Source organism: Jaculus jaculus, chromosome 12 (assembly GCF_020740685.1).
Source record: "Jaculus jaculus isolate mJacJac1 chromosome 12, mJacJac1.mat.Y.cur, whole genome shotgun sequence".
NCBI classification, from domain to species: Eukaryota; Metazoa; Chordata; class Mammalia; order Rodentia; family Dipodidae; genus Jaculus; species Jaculus jaculus.
The window spans coordinates 40,350,572-40,374,334 of record NC_059113.1 but is presented as its reverse complement, the minus strand read 5'-3'; the positions used below and the strand labels follow the sequence as shown (position 1 = coordinate 40,374,334).

Genomic DNA, 23,763 nt, shown 5'->3' with positions numbered 1-23,763 from the left:
CAAATAAGGTAGATGACAAGGACCAACTCCTGAGGTTGTCCTCTGATCTCCACATGCTCTCCATGGCACGCCCCTCCCCCACAGAAATGTGTGATGGAAATGGAAGAAAGAAGGTAGAGAAGATCTTTTCAAAGGGAATCTACAGCATATACCATATAGATTTTAATGCACTTCTTGGGACTGTTCCTACGCCTTACTACAGTCTGTAACACACTTGCTGATGGCTCCATGCTCTGCAGCACATCCAGGTGTGAAAGTGGCTGGCTAGGGCAGACAAAACAAACCAGAAGATGACAGGATTTTAGGGTAGTGGTTGAGAGGGTGGGATGGGGCTCAGGTGCAAAGACTTTTCACATGTATAACCATGATTAAGATGAAAAGAAAGAAACAGTGAAGACTGAACAGGAGGGGGCTGGGGAGCTAGGGAGAGTGAAGCCAGGAAGAGCACAGAGAATTCAGGCAAGGGCCCAGACCCCCTGAGCTGGAGATGTGACTTGATGGTTGTGACTCTGAATACTGGATTGGCTTCTGGGACAAACGGCAGAGCCTACCAAACTAGCCCTTGGGAGTTGCTTAGTGTTACACGGCTGTTGCTCAGAGAAACCTGGCTACGATTGTGTCCAGCATCCTTTCACAGGACCTAGGGCTCCTGAGCCTGACACTGACCATTAACAGAGAAAAAGAGGTCCTACTGTCCATGGAAATCACAACCCTCAAAATAAACACGCTGGCCCTGGGAAGGAAGGTTGGAGAGACAGTCTCAAATCCCCAAATAGAAAGTCATCAAAGATTCCTTCTTTCCTTTTGTCCCCTAGGAACTGAGCAGGTTTCCAACAGCCAGCAATGCCAAAGACACTTGGCTGGGCTTCTGTGCTGTAGGAAGTACTAATAGTAAAACTAAGTGGTAAAGCTATTGGGACCATTTTAAATGGAAGGTCTGGCATAATCTTTAATTTTAATCCCTCCCTCCCTTTAAGATTCTATATATGCATTTACATAGTTGACTCTACATGCTAAATACAAGTGATATTTATCTTAATTAGAGTCAGAGAAAGTGGCTACATGAGGAAGAGAGTGTCTTGCTGCTGGTTCGCCATCTCTCCTCCCTTCAGATATAACATTATATATATTATCTATCACAGGCATAGTCTCCACTTTGAGAACATGTTTTTGTAGTATTAACAGCTTAAAAGTGTCTCCCCGCCCCACTGGAAAATTAACCTGAGACATGGAATTCACATCACAGTAAAAAGGCACTTTTATAAGGGGAGGGAGGAATATTTAAATTTAAGTCCATTATGACCATTAAGCTGACTGAAGTCATCACGTTCCACCAAAAATATAAGACGCAGTTTAAGAACTAATGTACAAGAAAAGCCATAGGAGGCAGTTGCAAGTCACATTTTCTAAAGCAAGAAAAACAGAACTAGAATTGCAGGCATGTTGTTAAACAAACAACACAGATGTATGGATTATGGGGCTGCAAAGATGGCTCAGTGCTTAAAGGCACTTGCCTGCAAATCATGATGGCCCAGGTTTGAGTAACCAGTATCCATATAAAACCAGACACACAAAGTGGTACATGTGCCTGGAGTTTGTTTGTAGCAGTAGGAGGCTCTGGCATACCCATTCTTTCTCTTTCTCCCCTCCCCACCCCATCTCTCAAATAAATAAATTTTTTAAAAAGTATGGATTACAAAGACAGTCATGTTCTGGAAGAATTATAAGTTTAGCCTGAGGAACAGTCTATAAAACAATAAATTTAAGCCAGGCCTGGTGGGTAAGGCAGACCTATAAATCCCAGAGTCAGGAGGTTCAGAGTTCAAGGCCAGCCTTGCCTACAAAGTGAATTTGAGACCATCCTGGACTATGTGAGATCCTGTTTTTGAGCCAGCTGGATGTGATAGTGCATGCTTCTAATCCCAGCATGTGAAAGGCTGAGGTAGGAGAATCGCCATAAATTTAAGGCCAGCCTGTAGCTACACAGTGAGTTCAAGGCCAACCTGGGCCATAGCAAGACTACCTTGAAAAAGACAAAGAAAAAAAGCAAAAAGAAACCCAAAACCAAACCAAACCAAAACAACAAATTAAATGCCACAGTTAGACAAGCCTAGTTACACTGCCTTGCAAGAATAAAAAGCACTCCCGTAACTCTTTGTTGCTCAATTATTGATAATCATGAGGGAAGCTAGAGTAACAAAAAGGCTTAAAAGCATTCCTCGAACTAGAGAGATAGCTAAGCAGTTAAAAGCACTTGCTTGCAAAGCCTCGCAGCCCAGATGCAATTCCACAGTACTCATGCAAAGCCAGATGCACAAGATGGCATATGTATCTAGAGTTCGTTTGCACTGGCAGGCCCATTCTTATTCTCTCTCTCCTTGCAAATAAATAAATGAAAGCATTCCTAAGTTATCAAGGATACACAAAATATGCCCAAATGAGTAGATGTTACTGAAACTACACTAAAAGTATAATGTAGAGGACTGATAATAAGAATAGAAAGTCACTCTGCAAACCAAACATCTCAGGCATAAAACTTCTGTTCTAGGTCTCTAAATTAAATTGCCAGCATCTTGAACCTACGTATGTATGTGCAACAAGTTAACTGTGCTTTGTAAACACTATTAGAAATGGTGAGAATAAGCTAGAACAACATAAGTGATGTTTACTTCACTTTGTTATTTTGGAGATGACCTTTAGGTTTCTGAAACTGCCTTTGGTCCTATTTCTATTTTGTTGAGGCAAATCTATATGATATAATTTAGATTCTATTTCACCACATAAAAATGGGTATATGCAGAAATATGGCACAGAATTTCAGAACTATTATTCCAGCTTTGCCATAATTTTATAGAATGAGTAACATCAAATATTTACTCATTTTCAAAATTTAAAACTTTAATTGTGGTCAACTGATATGACATAAAATTTGCAACTGCCACCATTTCCAAAAGTACAGCTCAGTAGCAGTAAGTGCATTCACACCATTGTACATTCCTTCTCCACCATGTTGGCTCATTTTATAAAATGGCCATTTTCAATTTTCCTTCTCTCAAACAAAATGCCAACAAAAGAATGAAAAGTCTTATATGTCATATTTGCTAGAAATAATACTATTTGTTGTTTTTAAAAAGTAGACTGCAAAAATCCAAAGATCAGTTTAAAAGGCATCACTCTGGGCTGGAGAGATGGCTTAGCGGTTAAGTGCTTGCCTGTGAAGCCTAAGGACCCCGGTTCGAGGCTCGGTTCCCCAGGTCCCACGTTAGCCAGATGCACAAGGGGGCGCACACGTCTGGAGTTTGTTTGCAGAGGCTGGAAGCCCTGGCGCACTCATTCTCTCTCTTTCCCTCTATCTGTCTTTCTCTCTGTGTCTGTCACTCTCAAATAAATAAATAAATAATTAAAAAAAAAAAAAGGCATCACTGTGTTCAGGGCCCAGAGATGCTGTTACAGTCAGGTTCACATTGCTGGCAGAAATCACCCAACCAAGAGAAGTCTTTGGGAAAAAAGGTTTATTTTGGCTTATAGGCTCAAGGGGACACTCCATGATGGCAGGAAAAACTATGACATGAGCAGAGGGTGAACATCACCTCCTGAACAACATCAGGTAGATAACAGGAGCAGGACAGTGTGCCAAACACTGGCAAGGGGAAAGAAGCTATAACACTCATAAGCCGCCCCCAACAATATAATGCCCCCAGGAGGCATTCATTCCCAAATCTCCATCAGCTGGGAAATCTAGCATCCAGAACACCTAAGTTTATGGGGGATACCTGAATCAAACCACCACATACGCTTTCCCAAAGACAATGAAGAGGCACGTGTGACTGCAGCAGTGCTCAGCAGCCAGCCCTGGAGCCACAGACGGAGCCACAGAGAAGTACCAGGAGACCCACGGTGCCTGGGCCACAGACCCAGCTGACCGCCAAGTCTGATACAAAGATCAATTTGCTCCTAATCCGGAGAAATTGACCTTAGTGTTCAGATTCATGAGCAGAGAAAACCAATAGTGATTTTGAAATGAACCACAAATCAGTTATTCTAAGGAATTTGACATGGTTCACTGCCTGGAAATTGTTATTATTGCCTGGTTCTGATGCAGAAAAGAAAGGTAAGCCAGAAAATGAATGGTAAGTCATTGGTGAGGGTCTGTTGGAGCTAATTAATGACCCCTGAAGCTGATAAAAATCTTCATTAATACAACATCTAGAGTCAAGTTATTTAAAACTAATACCATGGCTTATAAGACTGCATTTCCAAGAGTTTCAGGTAAATTACATGTATCTGCCTGCATATCTGTCTGTCTCTCTGTGTCTTTCTTTCTGTCTCTCTCTGCCCTCCATTCACCATTTCTTTCTAGTGCTAGAGATGAAGACTAGGCCTCACACAAACTAGATAAGTACTCTTATCACTGAGCTAGCCTCTATTTATTTTCTAACCAGCACAAATTCCTAGAGTACCCATTTCCCCATAGTTCATTAAAAAATGTACAGCCCACAGCTGAAGAGGTGGCTTAGTGGTTAAGTGCTTGCCTGTGAAGCCTAAGGATCCCGGTTCAAGGCTCGTTTCCCCAGGACCCATGTTAGCCAGATGCACAAGGGGGCGCACACATCTGGAGTTCGTTTGCAGTGGCTGGTAGCTCTGGTGTGCCCATTCTCTCTTTCTCTCTCTGCCTCTTTCTCTCTGTCTGTTGCTCTCAAATAAATAAATAAAAATAAACAAAAAAAATGTACAGCCTAAAACGAACCCAAGATGGCTCAGGGGAATTCGTGGAAGAGGGGGCGGAAAAACTGGTAGAGCCATAAGTTGGGTCATTATGCACAGAGACACTGCCTCTCCCCCAATACTGGTGGCCACCCCAATAATGCAAGACCCACAATCCTCATGGGAGGACAACAGGGAAAAGGCTAATGATGGTACCATCATGGCTGTATACATACGATATATATAACTAAAAAAAATGTACAGTCTGAAGTGGGCATCTATTTCACTGTGGCCAAAATGAATACCAGGGACCCATTCTCAGGACTATAGGCATTGCTTTGCCATGTAGCTGCTTCCTTGAGGGCATGACTGGAGGCAGGCTCCACAGCAAGAAGAACAGGGATTAATTTGTGAACAGAACAATGACTGTGGCAGACAGAGATACTCTGTACAGTTGCAAATGAACATAGCCATGTATTAATTATTATAATTTCTAAAAATATAAAAATTTTAAAGTTGTTGGTTGCTTCTGTACCTTCTTTAATTTTGTTTGCTTTGGTTTAACATAAACAGTGGTAGAGATCACAGCTCATGTTAAAAGAAACCCGTATTTCATTCTCTGAGCATGTCAGTAACTGGCTGGGGGCTCTGATACCTCTTAAACAAAGTGGCAGGCAGGAAGCTCACTCATATTTGAATCTCCTTGTAGTAATACACAAAGAAGATATGTTGTGAGTAATTGTGACTTCAATAAACCCATGCACCACTCACACATCATTTAATTCATTTTATAGTTATAAATATTAAAGGAGGAGAGACTTGAGAATTTGTATCAAAAACTTCCATTTTATGGAATTTCTACTAGCTCAGTTGTAAACAAATAACTAACATTAGTACTCTTGGGCCATCATGACAACTTGAGAGACAAACAGAAGGAATTTTATCAACTACTTATGAACATAGAACCCTGGGGTGGCAGTTAGCAGTACTCTATTCCTTTATTTTCCTGTCCTAAAAATATATTAAGCCCACCAAGCTTTCTTATTCCATTCCATCATTTTCCTATCTTTCTTGTTAGGTGTGTAATTAAAAATTTGGATTGATAAAACAGCACATAATGCGGAAGATGGCAGTACCTGTCCAGCTATGATTTCACAGACTCCTAACCTGGCACCGGCCACCTGGTATGAAATATTCACCAGGGTCATGCTAAGAGCCCTAGCCCTTGTTGGGGTGAGGTGAGGTGGTGAGTGGAGTGGAGTGCTTAATTCTCTTCAGTGATGGAAAGAAAATCACAGAACTGGATGGTCTCCTAATTGTCTAGTCTAAGCCATTGATTTTACATATGAAAAGACAAAGCTATTCCCAGCTCCCTAAAGCTGTGATCAGTTTAGGTAATTCCAGCCACAACTAGAATCCAATTCTCTATCTCAGTTTAATTTACAAATATAAAATAGATCAATATGTGAATAAGGAATACTTTGATAGAATGAATTCCTGAAGGGTTGGGCTAGGTAGCAAAACACGTTAAAGTAGTGGGATCTCTTCTCCCATGAGTGGTTTATAATATCAGTAATCATAATTTGGGTGTGAAAAGCACACTCCACACCCACCCTGCTGATGGGTCTTCTAAACCTACACAATAGGTACTGGTCCATAGGAAAAAGCAGATGAATTAACTGGTGAACAAACATTACCAGAAAACATGCATAAACAATGTCTTGGTAATATCATCTGTCAAGGCCCATATTATATAATTATTACTCAATAAGAAAAGAAATTGCTTTCAGAAATCATACCATACCATACCAAGCAAAAATAACATGGAAAAAAATGATTGCACTTTGTGATCATTTCTGACCCCTTGAGAGCAAAAGTCATTGTCTCCTCGCTGCAGATCTGGAGAGGCGCAGAGGCCTTGGAGATGGTCATGCCAACAGTTTTGAGGTTGTCAGCCCCTATCAGTCACCTTCTATTAAGCAAAGGTTTTCCAATTTTGTGCTTCTTTCAAAGGCTTATTTTCGCCTGGATGCAGCTGAAGCATCAGCTTTTGATCTTAGTCCCATTTGCACTCCCTAAACCAATGCTGATCGTAGACAAGCAGCTTCGCCTAAACCACTGCTGATTGTACACAAACAGCTTCTCCACAGTCAGAACTTAAAATCAGGGAGGTAACTACACATAAAGGGCTTTCTGACCAAAACCAACTACTGTGTAGGACACAAACTTCATGAGCAGGAAGCACATGGGGGAGGGGAGAAGGAGGCGAGTGAGGGCCAGGTAAAGGAAATTTCTGTGAGCTCATATTTAAGCTCCTGCAATGTCTATTAGTACTATGAGCACATCAGAGTGACATGGTACTGAGTTATAAAAGCAGATGTCCAAATGTCTTTGCTATATAACTGCACAACTTATTATTTAACACCACCATGAATATTCTAGAATATTATAGATATGTGTGGGAGGAGCAGGTTTTAAATAAATGAAAAAGATATGTAAAAAAATAAGAACTCCAGCCTGGACTAGAGTGAAACCTTGCCTCAAAAAACCCAAAAATAAATAAATAAATAAAACAAACAAATAAATAAATAAATAAACACACAAACGAACGAACTCCAGCTGGGTGTGGTTGTGTTCACCTTTAAAATCCTAGCACTTGGGAGGCAAAGGTAGGAGGATCGCTGTGAGTTCAAGGCCAGCCTGAGACTATATAGTGAATTCTAGGTCTCAAGACCCTCAAAAAACAAAAAGAACTCCTTAAGGGCTAGAATCCATTTTATTTATTTTGTAATTCCAATTGTAGGGTAGATGGCTACATTAGTATACTAAAAGAAACTGTGTAATTATCTCTTGCTCCAAATTCATTGCCTATGTTTATGGTGGGTTAAAAAAGCTTCATTTATTTATTTGCGTGTGTGTGTGTGTGTGTGTCTGTGTGTCTGTCTGTCTGTCTGTCTGTGTGTGTGTGTGGTTGCCCCAGGGTCTCTTGCCACTGCAAACAAATGTCAGTTGGTTGTATCACTTTTTGAGTCTGGATTTACGTGAGTGCCAGGGAGTCAAACTTTGGGCAGAAGGCTTTTCAAGCAGTATATTTAACCACTGAGCAATCTTCCCAGCCCCTTGTGGTAGGATTTTTAAAAACAATTCTTTAGAGAAAAAGATAGTTCTGATGTCTGTTGAATAAACTCTACAAAGGCACAATGGAGAACTCAGTTTCTTACCTAAGTTTTATAAGGTTCAAAAGACTATAAGAAAGCAGGGATATACAATAGTAAAAGGCCATAGTGCCCCCATCAGCATGATCACTGGATGCGGAACCAACTAATTTCAGGACTGATAAATACTTCAGCCACAAAATTTCAAACGTTTATTTTTAAAACTCCCATTTCCAATCAAATGAGGATGGTAACTTCTCAATTTTAAAATACTAACGTGGCTTTTGTTCCTCTCAAAGGCCCCACTCTGCTGGCTTCAGTCAGGCCCAGGAGTCTACAAGCCCTACCCAGTGAGGATGCTAACACAACTGCTGCTTACTGACGACCCACTACCACCAACCACTGTGTAGCCTGACTTGTTCCTGTCTAATCAAAAGAATAACCACAGGTATTAATACAGGGTGAACACCTTGTATCCAAAAGGCTTCAGACCAGTGGCAGACTAGATATTTCTAGATTTTGAGATATTTGTATATACCTAATGAGATCTCCTGAGGAAAGGTTGCAAGTCTAAACGTGAAATTCATTTAGGTTTCATATACATCTATGTGTATTACCTGAAAGTAATTTTGTACATTTTGAGTGTGCCTGCATCTTTCAAAATATTTTATTTACAAGCAGAGAAAGAGAGAGAGAGAGAGTGAAGAGAGGTAGAGAGAATGAGCACACCAGGGCCTCAAGCTGCTGTAAATGTAAACATGTAACTCCATACACATGCGCCTGTTGCAGTCTGGCTCGCATTGCTGGTAGAAATCACCCAATCAAGAGCAGCTTCTGGGAAAAAGAGGTTTATTTTTGCTTACAGACTTGAGGGGAAGCTCCACGATGATAGGGAAAATGAAGGCATGAGCAGAGGGTGGACATCATCCCCTGACCAACGTAAGGTGGACAATAGCAACAGGAGAGTGTGCCAAACACTGGCATGGGGAAACTGGCTATAACACCCATAAGCCTGCCCCCAACAACACACTGCCTCCTGGAGGTGTTAATTCCCAAATATCCATCAGCTGGGAACCTAGCATTCAGGACACCTAAATTTATGGGGGACACCTGAATCAAACCACCACAGTGCCACTTTGTGCATCTGGCTTTACATGGGTACTAGGGGAATAGGACCCAGGTTTTAGGCTCTGCTGGCAAGTGCTTTAACCACTGAGCTATCCGGGTTGCCCTATACCTGCACTTTTACTGTGACTGACTGAGGCAGAATAGAAGACAGAATAAATTTTGAGGGCACAGAAAGGAAGGAGCCCCTCACCAGAGTATGGTTGAAGCACCTCCTGAGGAGCAATAACTTCAGCCCAATTAACACTTATTTAAGGCCTTTCTCAGTTCCCAGCTATTACCCTACAATTTTTCAAAAAAAACTCACCAGAATTTTGCAATCTTAGTGGCTCCTTATAAGATTACAATTCCATCCAAGGTGCCTCTGGAGCCACTCTATAATCTCATTAATAAGAAGAGAAAAGGATGTGGGAAAGGTTCTCTTAGCAGCTTCCTGAAATGTATATGAGAGTCACCAAAATTATATAAATGGTTAATTGCTGCTCGCTCTTGTGAAGCCCACACCTGCACATGGGCACATCTCCCTTTTTGTGACTTTCCCTTAAGCTTATGTCTAATTCTTTCCATGAGCACTTCTTTTTCTCCTAGCTCTTGTGCTGAAAAATCTATACTAAAAAATCCTTAATAAAACAACTTTGCTTCATACTGGCTAGTCCTGAAATTCTTTTCTGTATCAAAGCCATGAACCTTGGGATGGTCTGAGTTGAAGTCCATAAAAGATTAAGGGAGCCCCTTAGGCCATTTATTGAATGTGTGCCTCCCCACTAAAGCCGTCACCAGAGGTCAGGTATGACATTTTCTACTTGTGGCAACATGTTAGCACTCCAAAAGTTTTGGAGTTTAGAGCATTTTCTATTTTGAACTTTCAGATTAGGGAGCTCTGTCATTGCTATCTTCATTTTATAAAGAAGGAAACAGACTTACAGAGGACAAGCAGCTCTCCAAGTCACCCAGGCTTCAAGTGGCAGAGACCAACAGAACACAGGTCAGCCGGACACCGACCCATGCTAGACTACACTACTTTTGCCCATTGCTCTGCTGCCCCTCTGGGAGAGCTAGGGGCAGGTCACATGGCCCCAGTGGAGACAGTGTCCCTGTAAGGTCAGCTGGGCTGATTTTAAACCACAGCACCAGAATGCTGCTAAAATCACAATGGGTGTGCTTGGACAACATTACGTAATAGTCAATATGCTGAGAAGCAAGGCTGTCCCTCAACCCCAGTCCTTCAGAATTCTCAGTCTGGGTTTTTACAATTGGTCCCCTCCCTCAGACTCAGACAAGGCTCTATTTTGAATTCTAATGAGGATCAGGGACACTGAATATTTAAACTGCAGTTACAAAGATCTCACTTTTATGTAAATACCCTTAATATAAGAAACAAATCTGAAAATACATTGGAGGAGCCAGAGGAACCTATCAGTCTAATTTGCCTTTACACTCTAGGAAAACCAGCATTATTTTCTACTGATGCCATCAGGGGGTGTGGCTAGAAGAAGAAAAGGGAGGAAAAACCACACAAAGATCTCAGTAAAAAATTTAAAGCCCAGGCTCTGGAGTGAAAGGTCCACAAAGAGGTGCTTGAATCCTTTGTTAACAACTGAACAAACAAATTCATCACCAGGCCCTTCTCCTGTGTGGCCCCTTGCAATTTGGTCTGTATTTGTAACTAGAAATGCCCTCCCTGCTTGAGCATCTACGTATGATTTATATGTCAGACCATCATGGAAGATAGGTTCAAGCCAGAGAAACAAAAGGCCATTTCATGGTGCACAACCTATTTTTACACTCTTCTGAGGAAAATGATGATGAGCCTGCTGCTCACCATACCTCATTCAAGTTTTCTTTGCTATAAAGTAATAAAGTAGCATGTGAACAGCAGTTAAGTTTACTTGAATGAGCTGCTTAGTCCCCCGCCCTCCCCCATACACTGGCTGCAGAGTGTCTTGTATATATGTGTACATGTCCACACAGGAAACAGTCCACTCAGAAGAGTGGGTGATTCACTATCTTTCTCCTCTAATGACTTTCCTAAGATCACAACTTAATTTCCATAGCATTTGGATATCCTCTTTAACTTTTTTAGCATTTATGAAAAAAGAAGAAAGTTTATTTTCTTTTTTCTGATTAGTTCCCAGGTTGGCTCTCACTTCTGCCAGTATGTACATTCCATTTTGAGTTTCATTTACTTTTAATTTCTGTCAGTTTTACTTTTATAGTTTTCTGATCCATCAAGATGTGTTCACAAGCTTATTTGAAAATTTATAAACCAAAATTGATTTTAGAATCCACGTCTGATCATCTGAATCTGAAAATCTGTGCAGATAAATTTCCACAGTCCACTGCCAATTCTTTCTCATGCTATGTTGTTCCCATGTATATTAGCTTATCTTTGGCTGTGTGCTGGTCATTGCCCTTAGTAATATATTTTTTGTTTATTCCTAGAGACCTAAAATAAATGTGCTTTTCTTTCAAGAGGTTTAACTTTTCTTGCTGCTGTGACCAAATAACCTGACAATAAGCAACCTAAGGAAAGAAAGGCTTATTCTGATTCATGCTGGAGGAGATACAGTTGATCACAGTGGAGAAGGTATGGCAACAGGACCAGCTCCTGTACATTCAGATCAGGAAGCAGAGGTAAAGACTTGCTCTCTCTCTCTCTCTCTCTGTGTGTGTGTGTGTGTGTGTGTGTCTGTGTCTGTCTGTCTGTCTGTGTTTGGAGATGCACTAAATAAAAAGATAGAAGCCATCACAGTGGGGGAGGTAAGGTAGCAGGACCAGCTCTTATCCATCAGCAGATCAGGAAGCAGAGAGACAAATGCTTGCTCTCTCCAAGTGTGTGTGTGTGTGTGTGTGTGTGTGTGTGTGCGTGCGTGCGTGCTGGGGGGAGCGAAGGAGGTACTGAACAAAAAGAAAAGGCTAGTCCATCACACTGGGGAAGGTATGGTAACATCTGCTTCCATTAGCAGACCAGGAAACAAACAGAGACATAAATACTTGTTCTTTCCATAGGTGTGGGGGCGGGCGGGGAGGTACTGAATAAAAAGGAGAAAAAAGAGCAAGAGAGCTGAACTTTCTCCCCTCTCTGTGTCCTGATCTGCACAGGTATAAGCAAGCAATATCATGGTCCTGATACCAGAGTGAAGAGCCACGCTGCCATCATGCCTTCCTCATAAAATACCATTCCATCATTAAGTTGCTTCTTGTTGCATATTTTGTCACAGAGATGTAAGAAACAACCAAAGCAGAAAATTGGTACTGAGAAGTGGGGTTGTTACTGTGATAAACCTGACCATATGGTTTTTAGGCCTTGGAACTGGTTTGGAGGATGAATGTGGAAGTGTTTGTAACTACAGGCTAAGGAATCCTTGTAATGTTGTACGTTGAGCCTAATGGGCCATTCTTGGGGTGAGTTTGGAAGAATAGAACATTGGTAGAAATATAAACTGTGAAAGCCAGGCTCATGAGGTTTTAGAAAGGAACAAGTGCTTTTTCAGGAACTGGGCTAGTGGCCATTTGTATGAGATTTTGCAAAGAGTTGCATTGTGCCCATGTCCTGAGGTTGAGCGAGGCTGAATTCTAAAGTAACATACTTAGGAGGACAACATTTCAAAACAGTATAACATTTGGGCTGTGGCATGACTAGTGCTCACTGTTCTTAGTCAGATTTATAGTGACAAAGCAGTAGAAAGATGTGAAAAATATGCAGTTTGTCAAGGGAAGGAACAGTTGCAGACAAGGTGGTACAGATGAAGCAGCTGAAATGTGAACAGAGATTAGTGCCATTAAAAAGAAACTTCACATTCTGAGACAACAGAAAATACGCCCTGAAAGCAAGACCCCACCACTGAAGGCTTTAGCTTATACAAATGTAAATGCATTTTAAAAGAGAAAGCCTTACCTGAGAATTCACTGTAGGGGTTCCCTACTCACAAGCAAACAAAACCAATTGCCAGGGAAGTGTTCAGCCAGGAAGACACACAGAGGCTCCTACAACTGTGGTCTGAAAGGATCAGGCTGTAACAGTACAACTTGGCAGTAGTGTCTACCAGATGCTGGCCTAGCAGGCATTTTGAAATGCAAGTGTTAAGGAGTCATGGAGGTTCTACATGGTAGAAGCCAGGCAATGTGTGACATGTTCTGAGTCCCTTCAAGAAGGATCTGAGAAGCCATTAGAAGATGCTGTAAAGATGAAGTCCAAGTTGCAATGGAAATTTCAGGAGGTTAGAGAGGCCAGAACTATGAAAACTGCAGGGGGTACATGTTCTATAGGTGGCAGAACTGAAGAAGCAGGCCTGCTCAAGCCCATTGGAACAGATGATGCTATGACTAGACAGGGAGCCAACACCGCTGGGTGTTGGTCTGACCTTGGTATACTTTCTTGCTATGCTCCTATTCCCTTTTAGAATAGGAATGTTTACTCTGGGCCACGGTATACTGGAAATATGCTCTCTGCTGAGTGAAGCTATATCCCCAAGCTTATACTAATGTATATTGATAACTGGGTTCTCCACTGTTTTATACAGAAACTGAGGCTTGCAAATTTAGATCTATATAAGTATTAGACAATAAGAGATGGGGTTGGAGGGAACCCACATCTTTCATCTTCAAAGTGTCAAGATCTAGTGTGGAAGACAAAATCTTTGTGAGAGGAGTAGCAAAGCAGAGGGGAGGCTCCACCCCTGTGGACATGGAAGGAAGCAGCACAGGCAGGGTGCACCTGATGGGTGAGAGCTGCAGGAGAGGGCGGCATAGGACCAACAGTGCTAAACCAACACAAGTGGGCCCACAGAGCTCTACTACTTCCATAGTTCTGGAATCCCCACCTGCCTGATCTCTTGCCCTTTTGTTCCAGACTTTCTACCAGCAAAGTCAGGCTAGGACAGTAACTTTCTCAAGCTGCACATCTAAGGGGACTTCTTCACAAATAGAACATTATTCTGTAACAGGCTCCAGGTACATCTGTTATATTTTTCATACTAAAAAGATTACAAGTTAGCTGGGCCTGGTGGCTCTGGACTGTAATCCACGTTACTCAGGAGTCTGGGGGAAGAGGATCACAAACAAGTGTGAAGCCTGCCTGAACTGGACTGAGTTCAAGGCCACACTGGGCAACTTAGTGAGACCTTGCCTCAAAGTAAAACAGTAAAAAGAGGGATGGACACATAGACAGCACTTGCCTAACATGGCTTTATCACTAGTACTACCCACCCAAACAAACAAAGCTACAAGTTAACTTAGGTAAAGTGTATTCAGGTCACTAAATTTTCATTGTACCTTTTCTTTTTCTTTTTTTTTTTTGAGGCAGGGTTTCACTCTAGTTCAGATTGATCAGGCTGGCCTCAAATTTAGTAATTCTCCTATCTCAGCCTCCAGAATGCCGGGATTACAGGCATACACCACAATGCTGGGCTGTACTTCTATTTTTTTTAAATTTTTTTTTAATTTATTTATTTGAGAGTGACAGACACAGGGAGAAAGACAGATAGAGGGAGAGAGAGAATGGGCGCGCCAGGGCTTCCAGCCTCTGCAAACGAACTCCAGACGCGTGTGCCCCCTTGTGCATCTGGCTAACGTGGGACCTGGAGAACCGAGCCTCGAACCGGGGTCCTTAGGCTTCACAGGCAAGCGCTTAACCGCTAAGCCATCTCTCCAGCCCTGTACTTCTATTTTTAATGAACATATGAGCTATATAAACATGAGCACCTTGGTGAGATGAAGCACCAAATACCAACCAGGTGACCACTACCCTGTCACCACCACTCACTGTCACTTAGCTTTGGGTGCAGCACCAGGTACAGGCAGTATCAATCAAATAACAACCAGGTGACCACTACCACCATCACCGCCACTCACTGTCACTTAGCTTTGGGCACAGCACCAGGTACAGGCAGTATCAATGCAACCATGAAAAGCTGGACCAGAACTACTGCTGAGTAAGTGGCCACCTTAGTGTTGCTTGGCATTCTTAATGAACCATGAGCATCCCAAACTCCTCGCTACGAGACCACTCCATGAGAACTCCTACCCCAGGGCCTGGGAATCACTACCTTACAAACGCGAAGCAATCCTTATACTTACAAATGAATCCCCATTTTACATACAAGGCATCAGGAGGTAAAGTGCCTTGGCAAAGATAACATCACCAAATATGGAATTTTTAACTTGGTCACACTTCAAGACCCAAGAAGTTCTTAATTGCTCTAAAGCAGGTTCTTTAATTAAGCTATGGTTTAAAGAAGAAAAAAACTAAAGCAAACAAAATTGTCTTTAAAATCTACTAGGTCTCCCTCCACCAAACCATAGTTACAGTTTCCCATACCATTCATTTCTATAAATAAACAGAAAGGTTTCTTGAATTATATGCCTTCTAAACCCTGAGAAATGTATTTTGTTTGTAGAAGAGGAGAGATGGAAAAGAATAAAAAAATTCATTTGAAAATGGTATAATGAGCTGAATACATTCTAAGCTAACTAAAAACAAAAAGCAAAAGATAAGCATCTTTTAGCCATACTTCATCAAATGGCTCTGCCTGTTTTAGGAGAGCAGCTAGATCTCCAGGCCTGCAAGAACAAGGGTGGCACACTCAAAGAGCAATGAACCAAAGCCAGGAGATCAGCTGAGCTGGAGACTGCATCTCTTACCACATGAAGTTGACTTTCTATCCACCAGGGTTACACGCCTCGTTTCGGTGCGCAGTTTCTCATCTGTGTTCTCCACAAGGTTGGCAAGGTCATCGATGATCTCTAGGAAGGCAAGTAAGAGAGGCATGGTTAATACTCTTCAGAGAGTTCTGTTGACATCCCAGCTTCAAAACCGTGGAGGTTCTTCTGGTAATGCTGTCACATGTATAGTTAGTGACAAGGTTCAGGACTCATAATTGTGCCCTGAAAGCTGCAATTCTGATTCCAACAGGCAAAACAAAAACAGGGGGAGAGGTAGTGAAGTAAAAACCTGACTTAACACGATTCTAGAAGTCAGAAATGTACACAAGTTGAGGAATGACCTCAGTCATCCTTGAAAAAACTACTACTTGATAAGGTCAGCCAACAGCCAGAGAGAAGGCTAAAGGCCCTGGCACACCAATTCTCTGTCTCTCTCTCTCTCATAAAAAATTAGTTAAGAGATGAATAAAGAAATCAGAGATCCTGAAATAAGAGATGAGAGTTAGAAGTGACCACATTTAAATACTGAACCGAGAAAAAGCAAATACATGGATTAGTAACAGAAAGTATATAAATGTCACAAGCAACATGTGACAACGTAATCCTAGTTATGGAGCAATTGGGAGAAAGGTAAAAAGAAGTTAAAAGCTAATTCCTTACAGCAAGTCATATTAAGCTGCTGAAAAAGTTGAATATGTAGAAATGTACAGCTTTTAAAAATCATCAAAACCTTAATGTTTTATGTCAATTTTGTGAACATTCAGTAATTCTTATTTTTTAAGTAATTACTACCTTTCTGAAGAGCCTTTCTATAAGGTTCTTTTGGATGCTAATCTTTTAAATGCGAAATTAAGCACCTTTAAATTTATTCTAAATGACATCTAAAATAGCATATATACTGTGATCTTAATTATGTGAAATTATTTCTATCCATCTTTTTATATTTGCATATCTATAGGGATATAAGCAATGATGGTAACACAATGCTAATGATGACTATTACTAGGTGGTTGGATCTTTTGTGATTATCTTTTTCCTTATGTTTCTTTCTATACCATTCAAGTTTCTTATATTGAGTAATATATATATTATTTCTTCAATTTATATTCCTTTTCTCCTTCCTCCAAGTTTTTAGGCACTGCTTTAGAAGTACATGTCTGCTATGAGTCACTATTTTTCTTTTCTATTTTTTTTTTTAAGTAGGGTCTCACTCTAACTCAGGCTGACCTGGAATTCACTATGCAGTCTCAGGGTGGCCTTGAACTCACAGCAATCCTCCTACCTCTGCCTCCCAAGTGCTGAGATTAAAAGCGTGCACCACCATGCCTGACAACAGTTTTTCTTAAAACATTAATTCAAGCAAATGAGAAAGTGAAAGAAAATTTCCAGAATGATGTCTGGGTTAGTTTGGTGATAAAGCAGAAATATGTTTTATACAAACACATACACTCTCCATGTTATTTATATATATACTTCTTTCTTCCTTCCTTCCTTCCTTCCTTCCTTCCTTTTCTTTTCTTTTCTTTTCTTTCTTTTTTTTTTTGGTGTTTGAGGTAGGGTCTCACTCTAGCCCAAGCTGACTTGGAACTTACTACATAATCTCAACCACATTTACTGGGGTCCAAAGGAAATTGCAGAAGTAGCAGCAGCAAGAGTAGTGCTCCCAATGCTAGCCCAACAACCACCTCCAGGCAAAGAGCAACAAACACTGTGGTGAACCAAACACATCATCACAGAAATACAGAGGCTACAGAGATGTCAACACCCACCAAGGCTCAAGAATGGCAGGAAGATTGTAAGAGCCACAAGCCTCTGCTTCCCTAGAGACAGAGGCCCTACTTACCCCACAGTGAATACCAATAACCCTACAGAGGAGGGCCCGCAAGGAAATGGGGACAAAGGAAAGGGGTTATAGTACAATATATGTAAAAAAAAATCAATTAGTGAAAAAAAAAAGTACATACAATCCATGATCAGACTAGAGAATATAATCATACAGTCATGTCAATAAGGAAAAAAAAGGAATGCGGCAAACATTCAGTGTCCAATATTACTACGAATTCTCAGCACAATAGGCCTGAAGGGGAACTTTCTTAGATTGGTGAAGGATATCCGAGAGAACTTGCAGCTAAGTTCAGATTTAATGGTGAAACATTGAATACTCATTGAAGATCAGAAGCAAAGTAATCTGCTTTGATTACTTGAGTTGAAGATTTTAGTAAAAGGTCCAAACTGTTCAATAAGGACAGGCAAGAGAAAGCCTGTAAGAATAGGTGAGGGGCTGGAGAGATGACTTAGCGGTAAAGGTGCTTTCCTGGAAAGCCAAAGGACCCCAGTTCGATTCTCTGGAATACATATAAGCCAGATGCACAAGGTGGCACATGTGGCTGGAGTTTGTTTGCAGTGGCTGAAGGCCTCAATAACCCCATTCTTTCTCTCTGCCCCTCTCCCTCTCTTTCTTGCTCAAACAATAAATAAATATTAAAAAGAATAGGTGAATTTAACATTATCAATAGAAAATGGAAGTTTAAAATGGTATCAATTGTCATAGTATCCAAAACTATCCAAATACCTGAAATAAATCTAAAAGAAGATCTTCAAGACCTTTATACTGAAAACTAAGAAACAGTGTGGAAAGTTAAAGAAGATTTAAGTAAATGGAAAACTATTCCATGTTCATAGATTAAAAGACTCAGTATTTTAAAGATACCTTATTCACTTTTGTCAGTGATGTTCATGTTCAATGTAATCCAAATCAAAAACCTTAGAAGTCTTTTAAAATGAAACTAGAGAGGTCCTTCCAAAAGTCTCGTGGCTAGAGTATGGTATAGCTCAGTGGTAGAGCACATGCTTAGCATGTTCAAGGTCCTGAGTTCAATTCTCAGGACCTGTACATGTGTGCATGTGTGTGTGTATGAGCATGAAGTTCACCTGGAAATGGAAATGATTTAAAATTGCCCCAAAAATTGTGCTTCAAAAAAGTTGGAGGTAACAGACTACAAAAATTGAAGATTATGAATATATGTAACCAAGACAGTGTGGGAGTAGAACAGGAGCAGACTAGTGGTACAGAACAAAGGCCAGGCACAGGCCCTCGTGTTGTTGGATGTGCACATGCAAGAACAGCCAATTCACAACACAGGTATCAACAGCAAAGGCAATCTAAAAAGGGAGAGGAGGGGCTGGAGAGATGGCTTAGTGGTTAAGGTGCTTGCCTGTGAAGCCAAAGGACCCATGTTCTACTCTTTAGATCCTATATTAGCCAGATGCACAAAGGTGAGTCAAGGGCAAGGTTGCACATGCCCACTAGGTAGCACAAGTATCTGGAGCTGGACAATTGCAGTGGCTGAGGCCCTGGCATGCCAGTTTTCTCCCTCCCTCCCTCTCTCTATCTCTGTCTCTCTAAAAAATACATTAAAAAGGGAAAGAAAAGTGCTTTTCAATAAATACTGCTGGAACACCTGGACATGTGTATGGAGAAGCAGAAAGACTTTTCTCCCTCACACACAAAACTTGATTTGAGATGGTTCCTAGGCATAACTGTAAACTCTATAACAAATGCTTTAGAAGAAAAAGTAAGTATCTAATCATAGTTAATCATATTAACCTTTTTCTTTAGTTTCAAAATTATTTGCACGTGTGTATTACAGGGTCTTTTGCCATGGCACATAAATTCCTATCTGGCTTTACACGGGTGCTGATGAACCAAACCTGGGATGGCACGTTTACAACAGGAGTCTTTAACTATCTCCCTGGCCCCATGATTCGTATTTGTTTGTTTTTTTTTTTTTAAAAAAAAAAACAATTGAAATTTTAATACAAACGTTTTTAAAATATTTATTTACTTGAGAGTAGAAGCAGACAGAGAGAATGGGGATGCCAGGGTCTCAAGCCACTGTAAACAAACTCTAGAAACATGTGCCATCTTGTGCATCTGGTTTACAAGGGCACTGAAGAATCAAACCTAGGTCTTTAGGCTTTGCAAGCAAGTGCCTTAACCACTAAGCCATCTCTCCCCTCCTTAATATAAGCATTTTAATTTTAGAGAGAGAAAGAGAGAGAGAGAGAGAGAGAGAGAGAGAGAGAGAGAGAGAATTGGCATGCCAGGGCCTCAGCCATTGCAATCAAATTCCAGATGCTTGCGCCACCTAGTGGACTTGTGCTTGCCTCACCTTTGTGCATCTGGCTAACGTGGGATCTGGAGAGTAGAACATGGGTCCTTTGGCTTCTCAGGGAAGAGCCTTAACTGCAAAGCCATCTCTCCAGCCCAATACAAACATTTTTAATAGAAGGTTATGAATACTTAAAGATATGGAGACAGGTCTGGAACTAAGTGATAAGTAAGACTAAAAGAATGCAGAAAGCTAGAAAGATGTTAGACTACTATGAAGGAGACACTGTGGGCAACTCTGGGGAAGGCTCAGAAGAGGATATCTGTAGAAAAGTCTTTTTATGATTATTTATGTTGTCAGATCAGAATGCTGGGCATTAACCAGGTGTGGAGGCACATGCTTGTAATCCCAGCACTCAGAAGACAGAGGCAAGAGGATCAAGACTTCAAGTCCATCCACAGCTACACAGTGATTGCCAGGCCAGCCTAAGTTACATGGCACTCTGAGGTGAAAAGAGAAAAGAAAAGAAAATGGGGAGGAGAAGAGAAGGGAAGAAGAGGGAATAGAGGAGAGGGAAGGGAAGGGAAAGAAAGAAAGAACGAAATATGGATATTAAGCCCATTCTGATGATATCTCGGATGAAAATAAGTACTGAAAACCAGATTCAAGGTCATTCTTATGATATATATACTTTCAACAACCATGGTAAAATTGTGTTCGTGTCTTGGGCCATTATGGAATGCAGAACTTCAGAGGGATGAACTAGGACATCTGGCAGAAGAAAGCATCAAGCATTCAGGCTGCTACTTTCAACCACATACAGTAAGACTGGATAATAAAATGAAGACTGAAAGACAGAATTTATAATTAAAATCAGAGAAAGAATGAAGGAGCATGTTCAGGAGAATATTAATGGTCAAGTGGGGGGTCAGGTGCTAGTCATCAATACAACAGGAGAAAGCCAATTCAGATCTTTAAGGCTGTCTTCCTATCACTAGCTCAGAGTTCTACAGAGTTCTAGAAGGGCAGAAGAAGTTCAGGGTCCAGGCACAAGACAACTCATGCTCACTGCCCAGGGCTTCCTACATTCCAGCACAGTGTTCCCAAACCTTGCCATGGAAGTACACCCAATGATGCTGGATCTGTTGCTATGGAAGATACAAGCAGCAAGCACTGGTGGCAATCCCATGGCAGTAAATCTGTAGGCCTCCCAGTTCAAGAACTTTGAGTGCATGGGTGCCTCTACATAGATTACCAATGACATAACAGTATATCTCAGGGCCGGCTGAGTTTGCCACAGATGTGGAGGTAGTGTAGAAAACATCTGTTTGGACTGTGCTAAGCAGACTTACCCATTTCTACTCTCCTACTACCCTCTGCCAGACCTCAGAGCCACATATTTGCCAGAGTGCAACCACAGCCCAGGAGAACTGTTGGCATGACACCCCAAAATGTGAGGGCTAGTACCCAACAACACCATGGCAGTGGGTTCCCTTGGGGTGTTAGAGGCATATCCAGCACCCTAGTATACCTAGGACACAGGGCATGGAGTCAAAGAAGATTGCTTCCCAGGTTTAATATTTAATGCCCTTTTCCCAGTTTGCATTTATGTTAGCAAAGCTAGACGACCCCTCCCCATTTTTCCCCTTTCTGGTACTGGGGACTGAACCCAGGGTCTTGCACGTGCTAAGCAAGCACTCTACCACTGAGCTAAATCCTCAACCTCAACCCTCCATTTTAGCCTATTGGACCTCTTCAGATTATGAATGTCTTTGATTTGGTCAATGATTAGTTTATTCTAGGTTGGCTGTTTGGATATTCTCTTGTTTTGTTTTCTGAATACTGTTTGATTGGATATCCTCTTCTGTGTTTTTTAAAAACATTTATTTATTTGCAAGTAGAGAGAGAAAGAGAAAGAGAGAAAGGGAGAGAGAGAGAGAGAGAGAGAAAGGGAGGAGAGACAGAATGGGTGTTCCAGTGCTCAAGCTGCTGTAAATGAACTCTGGATGCATGTACCACCTTGTGCATCTGGCTTTATGTGGGCACTGGAGATCTGAACTGAGGCTGTTAGGCTTTACAGGCAAGCATCATAACCGCTAAGCCATCTCTCTAGCACCCTCTTTTGTTTTGAAAGCATGTTTCTTTTTATATTCTCATGTTTTGTTGTAAGATCATTTGCTTTCTTTGTCTGTCTTCAGAGCATTTTTTTTCTTTTTTTTTGCTAATACTTGGCCCTTTTCTCCTGCTCGTCCTTCAATATCTAATTCTGTGTTTTTCTGTCATCTCTCTTGATTATTTCAACTTGCCCCATCAGTGTAGACATTCTATGAGCACTGGAAAACGACAATGAATAAGAGGCACGTGCTATTTCAATGGGGGCAGGGTAGGGAACCAACCTTAGGGTGAGAGCTGAGGGAACTATTCCTAGAAGCAGTATATAAATCTGACATGAAACACAAGTCCCATTAGTTAGCATACAGATGCTTATGTCTTCAGGAGGAAGTGGGAAAGAGTCAAAAAAGAAGAAAATGTTTGGATATAGACCAGTATTTGGTACTCTAGCTGGTTTTGTATTTGGTATGTATAGTCTTTTAGAAAATAGGGAATATTTGATATTTCCACATTGTTTACTTTTGTGTACTAAATGAGAAGTCCCAGGCAACAAGAACTAAAAATGATAAGCAGACAGGTTACTTTAATTGGAATTTAAAAGCATCTAGGAATAGAAATGATGAAATTGAAAATTATAATTTCATTATAAATACTACTTAAATTGTTAAATACAGTTATAAAAGTTTCAAGGGCTATCAAAATTAAAGAATAATGTTAAAGAATAAGAAATAAATAGAGGCTGGGCATGGTGGCACATGCCTCTAATTCCAACACTTGGGAGGCAGAGGTAGGAGGATCACCATGAGTTCAAGGCCACCCTGAGAGTACAGAGTGGATTCCACGTTGGCCTGGGCCACAGTGAGACCCTACCTCGAAAAACCAAAAGAAAAAAAAAATTAATAGGAAGACTTCCGGTCAAGATGGCGTCCACCTAGCTGCACCACTCTGCACCTCCCAGGGAAGGAAAGGCAAGACATTAAGGGTTCAGTAGGTCTTCTAGGGGGAGCAGTCTCTAACAGACCTCCAGTGGGAGGGCACAGAGGGGCAAAAGAGGGAATCGGCTGATTCCCAGACTCTGAGGTAGCCCACCAGTCCTCATACCCTCAAACAGCCTTCCCAGCCATAGTCCCAGCTTCAGGTTCCTCCTGTACTAACTGCAGGCCAGGGGACCCAGGCCAGCGTAGCTCCACCTATGCCGTACATACCACCTACCAAAGCTAAACTCAGGGCAGACTAATGTCCTAAACAAACATATCACTCCCATCAAGACTGAAAAGGTAATCAAACCTCCCGAAGAAGAGTCCAGGACCAAATGGCTTCTCAGCTGAATTCTGTCAAACCTTCATGGAAGAACTCAAACCAATCTTTCTCAAACTGTGCCACACAATTGGAGAATAGGGAAAGCTCGCCAACTTCTATGAAACTATGATCATCCCAATACCCAAACCAGGCAGATCTGCCACAAAAAAAGAAACTATAGGCCTACTTCCCTGATGAACTTAGATGCAACGATCCTGAACAAAATCCTCACAAACCCAATCCAGCAACGCATCAAAAGCATTATCCACCTTGATCAAGTAGGCTTCATCCCAATAATACAGGAGTGGTTCAGCATATGGAAATCTGTTAATGTAATACACCACATAAATAAGTTTAAACACAAAAAACACATGATCATGTCAATAAATGTAGAAAAGGTCTTTGACAAAATATAACATCACTTTATGATCAAAACACTGAAGAGAACAGGCATGGATGGTTTATATCTCAACATAATAAAGGCTATATGTAAAGCTCCTAAAGCCCAAATAATACTTAATGGAAAGAGTCTAAATGAATTCCCATTAAGATCAGGGATAAGAAAGGGGTGTACAGTCTCACCTCTACTTTTC

At 41.2% G+C, this 23,763-nt stretch overlaps 1 protein-coding gene across 1 annotated transcript in view; it reads right to left on the bottom strand.

Moving 5' to 3' along the window:
• Stx8 (syntaxin 8) overlaps nt 1-23,763 on the bottom strand; it is a 287,719-nt gene that overhangs the window by 95,998 nt on the left and 167,958 nt on the right. The window contains exon 7 of the mRNA XM_004663142.2: nt 15,627-15,728. Coding sequence (XP_004663199.2) covers nt 15,627-15,728 — 102 coding nt within the window. The remainder of the gene's footprint in view (nt 1-15,626; nt 15,729-23,763) is intronic.